This window comes from Euprymna scolopes, chromosome 44 (assembly GCF_053919585.1).
Source record: "Euprymna scolopes isolate OS-2025 chromosome 44, ASM5391958v1, whole genome shotgun sequence".
NCBI lineage: Eukaryota > Metazoa > Mollusca > Cephalopoda > Sepiida > Sepiolidae > Euprymna > Euprymna scolopes.
This window is the reverse complement of record NC_136525.1, coordinates 33,985,415-34,002,230: the sequence shown is the minus strand read 5'-3', so window position 1 is coordinate 34,002,230 and position 16,816 is coordinate 33,985,415. Positions and strand designations below refer to the sequence as shown.

The 16,816-nt window shown below is 34.1% G+C and overlaps 1 protein-coding gene across 2 annotated transcripts in view; it reads left to right on the top strand.

Moving 5' to 3' along the window:
• The window catches only part of LOC145268782 (uncharacterized), a 54,447-nt gene that overhangs the window by 25,445 nt on the left and 12,186 nt on the right, over positions 1 to 16,816 (top strand). For both annotated transcript variants that reach the window (XM_080124394.1, XM_080124393.1), the window contains exon 2: positions 14,284 to 15,331. In XM_080124394.1, coding sequence (XP_079980520.1) covers positions 14,350 to 15,331 — 982 coding nt within the window. In that variant the 5' untranslated portion in view covers positions 14,284 to 14,349. The remainder of the gene's footprint in view (positions 1 to 14,283; positions 15,332 to 16,816) is intronic.

The following is a 16,816-nucleotide window of genomic DNA, read 5'->3' as shown; positions in this document are numbered from 1 at the left end:
ATGTTGGGCAAAACCAAGACTTACATATATAGCTGAAACTGTGCCAGATCAACTAATCATGATTCACCCGTAACCCCTGCTAACCTTGTTGGCATAAATCTTCGCATTCGCAGCAAACACTCAACTAGCTACACCCATTATCAGTAATTTCCCCATACTCTCTATCTGTGTCTAAAACTAAATAAAAACTCCATATGCATAGTTTTTTTTTTCTCAGAATTGCTCATCTGTGGAACACAATACCATAGAGTTACTTCCCAGCTGACTATAACATGGTAATTTTCAAGTCCAACCTAAACAAGTTTTTGATGAACAGTTCTCTAAAAGAAATTAACTCATCCAATTTTCATTATCACAGTGTTGTCTCACCTGACAATATTAATCTTAATGCTTGAGTGGCCTCTGGGCCTTGATAAGCGGTGGCTATATAATAGAACAAAAACAAATAAAAAATGCCCATGTGTACTCGAGCAGGTGCAAGATATGACCTCCAAATTTACTAGTGGGATAGCAGTTGTGCTATATGTTCGGATTCTGAGAATACCTCTAAAAAAGTGTTTTTAAACCAACTTATATTTTATATAAGAATTCTGTAATGTGAACCATTCACGCATGCACAATCGTGAAACAGTTAACAGAAAAATCCGATGACTCCAACGAACCAATTTTGCAAATTTTACCCTTTTTCTTCAGATGAAATTGGATTAAAATTTTTCCACGTATCTGTATAAACTATATAGTAAAATTTTTCCACGTATCTGTATAAACTATATAGTAAAATTTTTCCACGTATCTGTATAAACTATATAGTAAAATTTTTCCACGTATCTGTATAAACTATATAGTAAAATTTTTCCACGTATCTGTATAAACTATATAGTAAAATTTTTCCACGTATCTGTATAAACTATATAGTAAAATTTTTCCACGTATCTGTATAAACTATATAGTTCAAGTCTGTAGATTGAAAATTCGTTGAGGTTGAGTAGTGTCCTCTCTCTCACACACACACACACATACACAAGCGAGAGCGTGCACACACACACACACACACATTTTCATGTTTATAGATATATAGATTCCATGGATTCAGGCCAAGATCACAGTGTAGTATCTGTTCTGATGCTAGACTTCACCTTTTCTGTCCTCGGTCAGTGAAGGGGAGATCATTCATGGCTGAGACAATTTTTATTTTTGTTTCTATCCAGAGTGTCCCTTTTTGGCGAGCTGGATTTTTCCCACATTAAAAACCGACCTTGTGTCTAACTCTGCCCTCGTGGGGAGACAAGTAAATAAGAACATTTTTGAGGAGGAGAGGCACTCTACATAAATATTTATTTCCTTACATGTAAAACTAAAGTAGTAGCAGGGAAGAAAAAAGAAGACAGCCGTTTTAATTCCAGATCCTACCCTCCTTCCCTCCCTGTCGGAATTACCAAATCTTTACTTGCCACTTGATTCCTTTTTAGGAGAGTCCATCCTGATAAAAGGGATGTATGTAATGGATATCATTGTCAGTCCACATTGTATTCACTTTACCACCGATACCCATTCTCCCCGCCATGGAAGTGTCACTATGAAGAAGCAGCGATGTTTGACTCGCAAAAAATAAATACCCGCTTTGGAAATGACTCCTGACAGATGTGTGGCGTCGTGGACACTTTCAAGTACAAACATGTCCGAGAAAATAATTTCGGCAAATAATTTGGCTTTCATTTAAAAGTTGAGCACCAGTTACAATATAAACAGACTGCTTTGCATCCGAGAATATATATATATATTTACTATAATAATTATTAAATACCTATAGACACTAGTGTTTCATCCTTTCGGAAATCACCGGTGCAGGGTGTCACGATTAACGCCAGTCGAGAGACTCGAACCCTGGCAACAGAAGTCATGTCTGGCTTCAGCAAGGACCCGAACCACTAGGCTACCGTTAACCGCAAGCGATACAGTTGAATTTAAACATTTATTCTTGTTAAATGCTTTTAACGTCAGTCAGAGCGATCTAATCATTATATGATGATCTACGCGTATGAACTAAGTTGACCAACAGTACTCAACGATAAGAACCAAGTTTCTTAAAAGGGCTGACATTATATATATATATATATATATATATATATATTGATTTTATAATATAATTATCCACTGACACGTGTTTTGTCGTTTACGTGACACGTGTCAGTAGATAATTATATTTTAAAAAATATATATACCGCTCCCCATGTGAGGGTACCAAATTGGTTAAAGGGAAAATTATTCCCAGCTCATATTTAGGTAAAAATGCACTTTCATAAATAATTGAATTCATTCAAAACGTATCGCAAAAACAAAAACATATATATATATATATATATATATATATATATATATATATATATATATATATTTGTAGTCATTGACATACAGTCCTGTTTCGTTGTATCACAACTCATCAGTGCCACTAGACCAGCATCTCTACCAAGCCAAGGATTGAACCTAGAACCGTCGTGTTGACAGTCGGCGGTTCTCCCACTCGACCATGGAATTGATGCCTGTAAATAACTCGTCGGAATGTCTATTTAAATAGACACCCGCCACCACTTTTATAGTGCTCAAATCGCATGTTCGTAAACAAACAAACAACAAGCTTCGCATTTTCAGCCAATTAAGTAGCCGGTGAGATTATTTACGACAGTACTCTACCCAAAGAGGGGGGCTTAAAATATATTTGTAGTCATCGACATACATATATACAGACATATATATATATATATATATAGCTTAATGCGTTAGAGGAAAAGAGAGAGTTCAATTCCACAAGAGGAGACTTATCTGGATATCAGGCTTATTTGCCCCTCAAAATCAGACCTACGAAAAATAAGTAAAAGCATATTAGATAGAATAATACCAAATTTAAAAAAGAAAATAAGTTTCTCCCTCTGGCAATCTTCGGACAATGTTATAGATTGATTCATAAACCTTAAAGACAAATCAAGATTAAGCTTTATAGCATTTGACATTTACAGCTACTACCAATCTATTTCTCCTATCCTTTTAAACAAAGCGCTCATCCTAGCAAAAAATAACTCAGACCTTTCCGACTCAGAAATTAGACTAATTCTACTAGCAAGAAAGACTTTAATACAATTTGATAATAAATTGTGGACCAGAAAAGACACTCCTGATCACTTCGATATAGTGATGGGCGCGTCAGACTCTGCCAATGTTACAGATCTGGTAGGAACCTACCTATTAAATGAGCTTAAACACAGATTCAGTAATAGCGACCTGCAAGAAGACCTGTACAGGGACGACGCCCTATTAGTAACTGGGGCTAGGCCCAGGATGTACAATAGGACCATAATCAAACTAAGAGAATTCTTTAACAGCTTTGGCCTTTGTATAACATTAGAGAAAGAAAAAAACACCTCAAACTTCTTAGACGTAACCTTAAACCTAAAAGAAGGATCATATTGCCCCTACCATAAACTAAATTTGTTGCTGCACTATGTCCACAAATTCTCCAATCACCATAGATCCGTCATTAAGGCAATCCCTACCTCAGTGTCCAAAAGAATTTCTAATCTCTCTGCAAACCATAAAATATTCAATGACAGCTCCACCTTTGATAACAATGCACCAGCAAACTCGGGATACAAAGACACAATTAAGTATGATATGAATAACGCTAAGAAACTCTCCAGCTCCTTAGGCATATTTTCCCACAACATGACTAAACACAAATCTAAGCAAAATAATAAGGCAAAATCGAATCATAAGTATCATATGCCAGATACCCAAACAATGAAAAGTTTATACAAGATGAGCAGACACCCTTAAAAATCGGATCAGAAGAAAGTCCAATATTTGGTTCAACCCCCCATACAACAATAACGTCCAAAGTAATGTCCCAAAAGAATTCTTTAAAGTTGTAGAAGATTCTTTCAAGCATCCTCACATATACAGCACGATCCTAAATAAAAACTCTAGTAAATTATCCTTCTCAACTATGCCTAATGTAGCACAAACTATTATAAGCACTATTAATAGGAGAAAAAAAATCAGTGCAGAAAATAATTATTGGCTACCCTAGTCTAGCCCAACCAAACTGCAATTGTAACGACCCAAATATCTGCCCACTGGAGAATGACTGTGTACACTCAGATGTCATATATTCATGTACAGTAACAGAACTTCCACCTAATACGACAACAAATAATCTGACAGCCCAAGCCCATAGTACCAGTTATACCAGAGAGGATCCGCATAACCCAATAAGTAATAGCACACAAACTGAACAACTGATCACACAGCAGCGCTACAGAACCAGAACATAGAAACTCAATTTACCCCCAGATAAATGAAGAGTATTTAGATACACCGCACACAAGCCCTATAATACACACCTACATGAGATTATCCTCCCTCCTGATAAAGGCCAGAATTGTGAACCACTTACAATCATTCTCTCAGGAGAACCCTAAAACAAAAACTACTCTATCTAAACTAGTAAAAAATTTAAAACAAAACAAAATAAACTTTGCATTAAAATGGAAAATATTAAGAAAATCCAAATCATACAGCCCAGGCTCTAAATACTGCCTTCTATGTAACGCAGAGGCGACCGAGATTATAACGGCATCTAATAAATTAAACATCTTCAATTCAAAACCAGAGATAATTTGCAGTTGTAGACACAAGAGAAAGTTCAAGTACGAAAATGCAAATAACCCCACTGAAAATGCATCACCGGACAGGAACTAACATATTGCACGTATAACACTATCCAAAAAAACGTAACAATGTCCCTTGCTGACTGTCTCCCCTAGTAAAGGGCTATCGGACAACACCCCAAACCTTAAATTTTTTTTCTGCAACCGCCACTAAGCATTTGTTATCTGCAAAATCGCCATAAAAACTTCACCTTTTTAATATAAAATATTAGCACACCCTCTGAATATATAACCATTATATAACATTAAATAAATAACCGACCTTGAATCGCCTGCCTCTTGGCAAAGCCTAACTAATGATATAACTACTTTAATCATAACCTTTCAGACAACTTTGCCTAACCAGCCCTATCCCCACAAAACGTTACACTTAATACCACCTATTAAATTGCAACCAAACTACCAACCAGCACTAGCTGCACCAAGAATATGTCCTAACCAATTTAAAGCCTAAGCCTAATGAAAAATAGCTTAGAAATCCCCTAAAACCTGAAATTAGAACCATTTAAGCACCCCCGTAACCTCCCACTTGCAAGTTCCCCCCCACAATAAGAAGTAATTAAAAAAATCAGCACATATGTATTTTAGGGTTTGTATTACTGTACACATGGATTCGAAAAAGTTGTCAAAAAATAAATATATAACAAATAAATGTTATCAAAGGTAAGATAAGTTATTTTTCTACCAAAGTGGACATATTTTTTGTGTTTTTATTTAATGTAACATGTTTCTTTGCTGACTTACGGCCTGTCGCTCTGAAGCGTAAAGCTCCCACTGCTCGCTGACAACCTTTTTTTTCCAGTCCCCCCCCCCTCTCTCTCTCTCTCTCTCTCTCTCTCTCTCTCTCTATATATATATATATATATATATATATATATATATATATATATATATATATATATATTCTTTTCCTATACATTTCTTACTCTCTTTCTTTTTTTTTTTCTTAGCAGCTGGCAGGGTTAAAAAAATAGGTTGTTGACTGAGGTCACCTCCCCTCTCTCTCCTCTATACTGTTTACAACATGTGAACGAGCAGACCCGAATGAACCCATTTGGCACAAAATAAACAAAGTAAATAAAATATAGTAAAAATATATCTCCTCTCAGTAAAAGAATTTATTATACATTTTCATAAATGTATCACAGAATATAATTGCATTTACATTATATATATATATATATATATATATATATATATATATATATATATATATATATATATATATATATATATATATATATATATATACGTTTTATTTTTTATTACCGTCTTTCTGTTAAATCACATTATTGTTTCGGCTACACGGCCGTTTTTTTTGTTTTTTTTTTGCCGTCTGTAGAGTCCTCAGACTTCTGTAAAAGTCTGAGGACGCTACAGACGGCCAAAAAAAAACGGCCGTGTAGCCCGCCGAAACAATAATGTAAATTAACAGAAAGATACGGTAATAAAAAATAAAACGCATATTTGCTCTACAACAGTATTGAGCACTTTCTTCAGTTTTTATTAATTACCATCTCCACTAAATATATATATATATATATATATATATATATATATATATTTATATATATATATATATATATATATATATATATATATATATATATATATATATATATATATATATATATATATATATATGTATGTATGCGAATGTGTACATGTGTGCATATATGGATACATTTGCACTACCCTATCTCCCTTGGAACGCTTTATCGTGCACATGCACCTTGAGTATCCTAATCTTCCCCATTTTCAAAAACATTTATCTTTTACTTTTCTAATTAATTTATTTTTTTAATTTCTTTTGTGTGTGTGTGTGTGTGTGTGTGTGTATATATATATATATATATATATACACACACACTGCTGATCAAAAATTTAAGACCACTTAAAAATCTTTAAAAAGAAGCCCTTTTTTAAGGATAGATTTTAAACTCTTCCGACTTAAGGTTACTAATACTACAATCTAAAAGGTTATCGAAACAAAAAAGGTACATTCCAAAAATTTTATTTAAAAATTTGCATTTTTATGAAATTAGGCTTTTTACACATGGTCAAAATTATAAGACCAAGGGAATGAATTGTTAGATTTATGGTAATTCTAATGTTTTTAGTTAAGTTAGAGATTAGCAATCACTGTGTAAAGGTGTTACCATGCCTAAAGCAAGAAAACTAACCAAAGTTGAGCCCTCTCTAATTCTAGGATTCCATAAGCAAGGTTTGTCAAAGCAAGCGATAGCAGCTAAGCTAAATCGCAGTAAAACTGTTATTTGCAACTTTCTAAAGAAGACTGAGAAGAAGAAAATCCTTTGGAAGCCCCCCCCCCCCACCCGCAAAAAAAAAAAAAAAATTCTCCTGCATTGAATAGGAGAATTAGACAGAGGACTTTGTTCGTGACGTTGAGAAGTGGAAGAAAGTCCTGTTTTCTGATGAGAAAAAATTCAATTTAGATGGTTCTGATGGCTTCCAGCGATATTGGCATGAAAAAAACATGCGCCTTGAAATTTTTTCCACACGTCATAATGGTGGAGGGTCCGTAATGGTATGGAGTGCCTTTTCTTACAGAGGGACGATGGAGCTCCAGATGGTGCAGGGTCATCAGACAGCAGCTGGTTATGTTAGCATGCTACAAAAAACATCTTTGATGCTAGAGGGTTATCGTTTGTGTGGGGATGGATGATTATTCCAACAGGATAATGCTGCAATCCACACTGCAAGACGGACCTTGAGCTTCCTACAAGAAAATGGAGTTCATCTCTTGGGACATCCTGCATGCTCACCGGACCTGAACCCAATTGAAAATGTTTGGGGATGGATGACAAAAGAGGTTTATCGAAATGGCAAACAATATTCAACAAAAAATAAACTTCGTGAAGCCATCTTCAGAAACTGGAGCAGAATTACCGGCACCTTAATAGAAACCCTTATTTCTAACATGTCCCAAAGAATTTTTGAAGTCATCAAAAGCAGTGGAGGTAGAACTCATTATTAAGTTTGATTGTATTTTCATACACCTTTTGTACAATTTAATAGAATTTTTGTCTCTGGTCTTATAATTTTGATCATGTGTAAAAAGCCTAATTTAATAAAAATGTAAATTTTAAAAATTAATCTTTGGAATGTAACTTTTTGTTTCCATAACCTTTTAGATTGTAGTATTGGTAATCTTAAGTCAGAAGAGTTTAAAATCTATCCTTAAAAAAGTTTTTCTTAAAAAGATTTTTAAGTGGTTTTAAATTTTGGATCAACAGTGTGTGTATATATATATATATATATATATATATATATATATATATATATTTCTTTTTTTCACGGGAGCCTTAACTCCTTATTTTGTTATTTTGACCTCCCATTTGTCTGTACCCTGTGCTTTTATTCACCTCCTAGTAATTATTATTAACATTATTATTATTATTATTATTATTATTATTAGTAGTAGTAGTAGTAGTAGTAGTAGTATTAGTAGTGCTATTATTATTATCATTATTATTATTATTGTTTTTTTTTACTACTACTATTATTATTATTATTATTATTTTTATCCCCGTCATTGCTATCATAACCGTTACTATTATCATCTTTTTCATTGTTATTATCATCATCATTGGTATTACTTTCATCATTGCTATTGGTAATATTATTATTATTACTTTATTATTATTGTTGTTGTTGTTGTTGTCATTATTGTAATTACCCTATTATTATTGGTATTATTACCATTTTTATAAGTAGTAAATTTCCCCTTACTCTTCCACCACGCCAATTATCTGTATCCAAAAACCTTTTTCATCCAGTTAAACGCACCCAAAGACATTGCCATCCTATCATCCTACCACCCTCTTATAACCACACTCCCTATATCATAAGAAAAGAAACTTAGAAATATTGCCGCATAGTACCTAATATATACCGAGCTCTGAAAATCAATACTATAGCCTTGCAACTACCCCTCCCAAAATTATACACGATTTTATCGTTGCTGCTTGCTGTATCGGTTGCACCTGTCAAAAATACCACTCCATTGATAATAGACACCTAACAAACCGTTAAAATAGAATTACCACACAGCCACAATATACCCCCAATTCAACCCTAAAACATATACCCCTTAAATTTAAAAATAAATTCAAGACTATGGTACCTAGCATCTTCTTTACTCTTCTAATGAGAAGCATTAGGCTTCGGAATGCCTTGCCATAAAGAGTCTCTTCTATCCCCCAAATAATTGCTTCTATTCCCTTACTCAATAAATGAACCAATCTATATCCACCAATATATAGTTTTGTGACTTCATTTCATACTCCTGTTGTTCTATTGTATATATATATATATATATATATATATATATATATATATATATATATATATATATATATATATAGAGTCCTGGTCAAAATCATAAACCACTTAAGAAAGTAAGCGTTTAATCAAACAAATGGTTGAAATCATTGCCAAAAGGGAAAATATGATGAAAAAAATGAAATCTGCTTCATTAAAAAAATGGAATCCGTTTCATTCAAAACCCTGATCTGATAATTATTTTTAAAAAAAAACATTTTCACTTGATCAAAATGATAAGACCACTGATAATTTATCTAACAAAAGGCAATTATAAATTACTAAAAAGGGTCTCAGTATTTAGTATAGCCTCCATTATTACGAATTACTTCAAAAATTCTCTTCGGCATGCTTGCGACTAAGATTTTTATCAGTTGCAAAGGAATTTTATCCCATGTACTGAAAACTGAATCAGAAAGTTCCTTTATCGAATTATACTGGGTTCCATCCTTGAACACTTCTTTTGCCATCCATCCCCAAAGATTTTCAATGGGATTGAGGTCCGGAGAACATGCTGGATGATCTAACAATTCTATATTATTTGAAGAAAAGTATTCTCGTGCTTGTCGAGAAGTTTGTATCGCAGCGTTGTCTTGCTGGAAAATCCAATTTCTTCCACACAGACGTGGACCTTCAGTCCTGATAGAAGCATTTTCAAGCATTGAAATGTACTTCAATGATGTTTGCCGGCCTTTCACTACTTGCAACTTTAGGGTCCCAGCTGACAAGAAAGCACCCCAGATCATTAAAGACTATGCCGTGTTGAAAAAAGTCTCTTTGGGCAAATTTTTATCATGCCAATAGTGTTGAAATCCATCTGGCCCATCTAGATTAAACTTTTTCTCATCGGAGAAAATTACATTTTCCCACTTCTCTTCATCCCAAGTCTGGTATTTGGCGGCATATTTAAGTCAGTTAGTTTTGTGCTGTTCAAGAAGATGTGGTTTCTGCAGTCGCTTTAAATGATTGAAACCCTTCATTTTCAGCTGCCTTCTGATGGTTTTAGGACTACATTCTGCTGCTGTTTGGCTTTTCAATCGACTTGAGCTCATACTAGAGTTTTTTTTTTAAACTTCTTCTGATATAGCGATCCAGTGATGGGGTTATTTTTTTGGTCGACCTGGACTCTTTTTGTGCCCATATTGATCTCGATTTCTTAAAAAATTTGTGATGACCGTTTTGCTACGATTCACTTCATTTGCAATGGATCTATGGGAGAGTCCACCCCTATTAAGCTCAAAGATCCTTCCTCTCTCAAACTCTGATAATGGTTTCCCTTTTGCCATTTATAATTTAGTAAGATGTTTTTTTATCCACTAACAAGTTGCTTTAAGTAACATAGAAAGCTTTTCGTATTCATTTTTTCAAAACTAGCCAATTTTATTAAAGTGATCTTATCATTTTGACCAGGTGAAAATGTTTGTTTTTTAAAAAAATAATTATTAGATCAGGGTTAAGGTTTCGAATGAAGCAGATTTCATTTTTTTTTCCATCATATTTTCCCTTTTGGCAATGATTTCAACCATCTGTTTGATTAAAAATTCGATATTATGCGTAAACGCTTACTTTCTTAAGTGGTCTTATGATTTTGACCAGGACTGTATATATATATATATATATATATATATATATATATATATATATATATATATTGATATGTAGTTTGCTTGAAGCATTGTGTGGGATAGGTGTGTAAAAGAGATTTAGAAGGCTGTCACAATGCGAGGAATGAATTATAGTCGCTCATACAACTGAATATATAAATATATATATATAAAATATATATATATATGTATGTACTTATTGATTTGTAAATCGCCACTTGTTCTCGTCTCCTCTTACCAACAGCGACTATAATTCATTCCTCGCATTGTGACAGCCTTCTAAATCTCTTTTACACACACACACACACACACACACACACACACATATATATATATATATATATATATATATATATATATATATACTAGTAGGCTGCCTGGCATTGCCTGGTTGTAAAATATGCATTTTTTTTATTACATTTTCGCTCCAAACAAGGAACAGTGCCACTTTGAAGTAGGGGGCTACTATCACGGAAGTTTCAGGGACATTATGAAGGGAGATGAGCAGCAAGATGTCTGTTCACATTACACTTGAATTTCTGCATGTCAGTACAGTTGGGAAAGCAGAACCCCAGAAGGGAGTTCCAAAGTCTACCAGTTCTGGGAAGAAACTATTAGACTAGAAGGTATTTTTTACACCTAGGGATCTCTACTGTGTGGGGGTGGGATTTAGCTGCTTGTCGGGTTTGTTGGGGATATTTATGTCCAGGGGATACAAGGGCTTGTAGTTCGTCGGAACATTCACCATTAAAATATTTGTAGAACAGGCATAGGGATGCAACATTTCGTCGATGGGGTAGAAGCTGAAGATGACAGTTCAGGACCAATGCAGGTTCCTTATTTATTATATTATATTGAACTCAATATATATTAAGGATTTAGAAGTTTTTTTTTTAATGACTTGTGCACCACCACAAAAAATCGAAACCAAAACGTTTAGCTTATGCTTTACTTTTTCCATTAGCATTAATGCCTGAGCTGCAAGGCTAAAAATTAAAATATGAACCAATAGCTATTACGTTACGCATGCATATTCGTAATGTCGTCATTCCATTTTTTAATTTTCACATTTTTGCACCAATTTTCCCCTGCTAAAACCCAAATATAAAGTTTTGCATGGGTTCGAATACCTTATATATTAAGTTTCATATCTGTAGACCAAAACTGACCGAGGAGTTTGGAAGTCAAAATTTTTTAAACAAATATATATACGCATATATATATATATATATATATATATATATATATATATATATATATATATATATACACAGAGAGAGAGAGAGAGAGAAAGAGGTTTCTGTTTCTTATAATTTCTTACGCAAATATTACGTAAGTATAAATCATGTAGAACATCTGCATGAATATAATTGCACGTAATAGTTAACTATGATCATCCCATAAGAAAACCGAAAAAAACTAATAGGGAATGAATTAAAATGAATGTTTTAAACGCGACAGGCAGCTAAATCCCACCCTCACACAGTAGAGATCCCTAGATATAAAAGATCTTTCTACTCCAGTAGTTTCTTCCCCAGAACCACTAAACTCTGGAATTCCATTCCAGGCCACTGCTTCCCCAACTGTACTGACATGCAGAAGTTCAAGTGTAGCGTGAACCGACATCTTGCTGCCCAAATCCCAACATAGTACCCCAGTTGTTATTGCACCTGATAGTAGCCCCCTACACCGACCCATATACAGGGTGGCCCACTTAAAAATAGCTCAGAAAATGTAGTGGAGAGGACGAATATTCTTTTATTGTTTAAATTACGTGTAGTGTTATAAAAGATGCTGGAAGTGTTCCCCATTAACATCGATGCATTTCTGGGCACGTTTAACAACGTTTGCAGATACTGCCTGTAGATCTTCTCTGGTGATTCTCCTGATTGAAATGTTCTTCTTTAGTTGAGGTCAAGATTGTAAACATGTCATGAACTCATGTCAGTGATCTGTGAGACGTGTCGCATGTAGCGCCATCTTGTTGGAGAAAAGAATTGCATTTTGTCTTGTGGTGTCAGTTGGTCGTTAAGAGAAAGATTAGAGGGATTGGGCTACTTTTAAGTGAGCCGTCCTGTATAACAAACTTGAATTTTCTTTTTAAATAAATAGAAAAAAGAATTTTTAATATGAATATCAATACACAAAAACAAGGCAAATTTATATATATATATATATATATATATATATATATATATATATATATATATATATATATATATTATCCTGCAGCACATCTAATTCCCGAATTTTAGTTGATTTACTTTTCAACTTTCTTATTTTTTTCCTTTTCTTACTCTTCTTCGTACTTAATTTGTTGATTCTTTTCCATGATATATATATATATATATATATATATATATATATATATATATATTTCAATCGGTGAAATCGCCTATTTTTCAAACAAATAGATTGATTGGTTAGTATGGGACCTATCACAGTGCACTGGGGAGAAGCTCACGTGTCTCTCGCAGCGACTTTGTTCACAATAGTCTACATTGCACTGTAAAGAACCTACTATTGATTTTATAAAAAGTTTTATATAGAATGGCTTGAATTAAAGTTTAAAATGCAAAAGTCAAGTATCATGGTTCAGTTGTGCTCTAAACAGAAATATTCATTTCGAGCGCGTCCCTATCATACCAAAGAACTTACTGGCATTACTTGTTGTACGATGATAATGCATTGAATTTAAGTTTAAAATGAAAAAGTCAAGTATATTTGTGAGATTGTGCCCCTGTCATATCAAAGGACCTATGTTGATTTTATATGTCGAGCCTTTCGGCTTCTGTGGTAATAAAACTTCTCAAATGCACGTATGATGTTAGGTTGTGTAAGGGTGTTAACTTTAGTCAATGTCGTCAGTTCTTTCTTTAATCGGATTATTTCGATTATCGATTATCGATATTTATCGAAATGATTCCAATAGAAAACCTATATAAGAACACCGACATGCACCACAAAGTACCTTTGTGTAAAATTTCATAAAAATCGGCTCAGCTGTTTTCGAGTCCAAAGGAAACGAATTCTCACAGACACACATTGACAAAGTTCCTTTTATATAATAGTAGCTAGATAGATAGGTTGTTGTTGTTGTTGTTATTGTTATTATTATTATTATTATTTTATGTATCTACACGAAATTTTATGTATCTATTTTCAGTATTTACTTTGATAGTGCTCGATACGTAAGTAAAGCTAGCTAGTAATGCTAGTAATATATATATATATATATATATATATATATATATATATATATATATATATATATAACATTTTAACGGTACAAAACTTATATAGCGCTTTAAAATAATACACGGAAAACTTGTTTCGCCAACCAACTCATCAGGAGTTAATCGTTGATATAACACAGAAATACAAAAAAAAAACAAATTCAATTATCATGAAAGAGCAAATATATTGTATATCCCCGAGTATTTGCTCTTTTGTAATGATTTAATTCATTTTTTTGTATTTCTGTGTTTGACCAACGATTAACTCCTGATGAATTTGTTGGCAAAGCGGGTCCCTAGGTTTTTTCCATGTATTTTTTTAAAGCGCTCTATATATATATATATATTATATATATATATATCTTTTCTTTACTTCAGGTGTGGTGAATTTGCCTGAGGGGACAGTAAACGAGTTGAAGGTATGGTCATGGTGATGATGTCACAATGCCAGTCACAGATGATACAATGACGTCACCGCCAAGGAGGAAACGCTACAACACATTGTCACCTTCCTTCGAGAAAGAATATTGTTTCGTGAAAGACATTATCCTATCGATAAAACATCGGACTAGCAGATATCTTGATACAGAATCAGGTTTCACAGATAATGAGTGTCATGAATGTGCCAAATTCATCGACGACACTTGCACAAAACTGAACCTGGTTGCTGTCGAAATACTCTCATATAACGACTTTGTGGAGCTCATAGCAAGAAACCATCGGCAGCGGATTCTTTGTATTCAGACAGATGCGTACCGTGCCTTGAGCAAGATCCAGAAATGGCAGGATGATTTCCAATTGGATGCTACGCAATCTCGCGACCATCTACTCCTTTGCCTGCATGACCATGTCTACATGCTTAGCAGCAACGATCAAGGGGTCAACCTTGGCGATGCCAATCTGGAAAGAGTCACTGATTTCAACAAAAAAGTGCAAGCGTTCAAGAAAGACGTTGATGAAAAAATGGACACCCTCAAAGATCGACTTGAGCTGCAGGAAGAGACATCGACACCGTTTTTGAAGCATATCAAAGGGTTCACTGATTACGTGGATGGAGCACGAGAGGTGTGTCTCTTACTTCATTCGATTTGTGATACGACTCTAGAATGGATGAGGGAGGAAGGTCGATATCCGGACGTTCTCTGGCAGCAGATGACGTCCAATAATGTTATACGGGAGAGTCATGCAGACCGGTTGTCCGAGTTAAGACAAAAGCGTGCACAGTTGGTTAGCACTATTGAAAAAAAGACACGCGTTCGTGAAAAAATGGAACGGACATTCGGACTTCAGAACAAAGAAAGGCGGAAAATGAAGAACAGTCGAGAAATGCTGGAATATGTTATTTCGAATCTGGAAGAAAAAATTAATAGGAACAACAAAGATGCAAAAATGTCGTCACTGTCTGAAACCTCTCCGATTTGTGAAGGTAGGAATTGTATTCTTTGTTTCGGTTCTTGTCCAAGCAAATATAAAAAAAAATCTGTATTCTGTACGTATCCTTGATAAATCAAAAATATCATATTCTAAAAATCACGAAATTAGTCAAGTGGTTTTATTTTTAAATAAGTTAAATTTTAAGAGTATCGAAGGAGTGACTGTTTTGTGCACCATTTTGAAAAAATGGCAAAAAACTACGCAAGAATACTTCAACAATAATTCAAACTTGCGAGATTTATGTTGAATACCCATAAATAGCTTAAGAATTATTTTCTTTATAAAAGTAAAATTCCTTGATGGATTTACATAATTTTCAGAAGTATGATATTTTCGGGGGCGTACATCATAAAAATTTTTCTGTGTTTATTTTTTTTTTTTAATACAAGGGAAATTCTGGACAAGAATCTTTGTTTCTTTTATCATCTGGTTAGGGAAACAATCATTATATATATATATATATATATATATATATATATATATATATATATATATATATATATTATCTGATTATCAAGAATGGATCATCGACTAGTTTGGAGTGGCACAAATCTTTTAGCAGGACTACTACTGCTACTAGTAGTTGCAATAGTAGTAGAAACATACTTTTTACTGTTTTTCCATCGAAACAACGCATATCGCCATTTAGACAGAACGGGCTACTACTGTCTAACAAGCAACTATGGGGAGTTGAGCAGTGAGATGTCTGTTCACATTACATTTAAACTTCTGCAGGTTAGTCAGGGAAGCAGCAAACAGGGGAAGGATGATTCAAAAGTCTAGTAGTGTGAAAAAAGAAACTATTAGAGTAGAAGGCTTTCTGGCATCTAAGAACCTCTATGGTGAAGAGGTGCGATTTTGCTGCTTTCTGGGTTAGTCAGGAGTATTATATCAAGGAAGTACAAGTGCTATGAGTTCATCAAAATACATTCTATTAAAGTACTTATAAAACAGGCACAGGGATGCAACACTATGGCGATGAGACAGAGGTTGGTGCTTGATTGATAGTGCGGGACCTTTTAGATTTGAAACTCTTCTTTGTAGCCTGCTCAAGGGGGAGAGACTAGTGGTAGATGCACCAGCACAGATGTAGCAACACTACTCCAGGCTTTGTAAAGATATAGGATATTCTCAGGTGTGAATGATTTTCTAGCATGGTTGAGGAATACTGACCTTTTTTGCAGCAGCCTTGGCAATATCCTCAATGTATTTGCTCCAATTCCAATCCAGTGTCACCACTCATCAAGGCCCAGAGACCACTCTAGGATAAGGTTACCTGTGAATATTGAGTTGAGGAGTTTAAACTATGACCTCTTTTTTTTAACACAGGCATCACCATATTATCAAGGCCAAGAGGCCACTAAAGGATAAGGGTTAACGAGTGTACAGTATAAATTGGACAATATAGTAATCATTAGTGATGAAAATTCGGTAAATTTGTTAACTTATATGGAACGGCTCATCAAGAACTTATTTA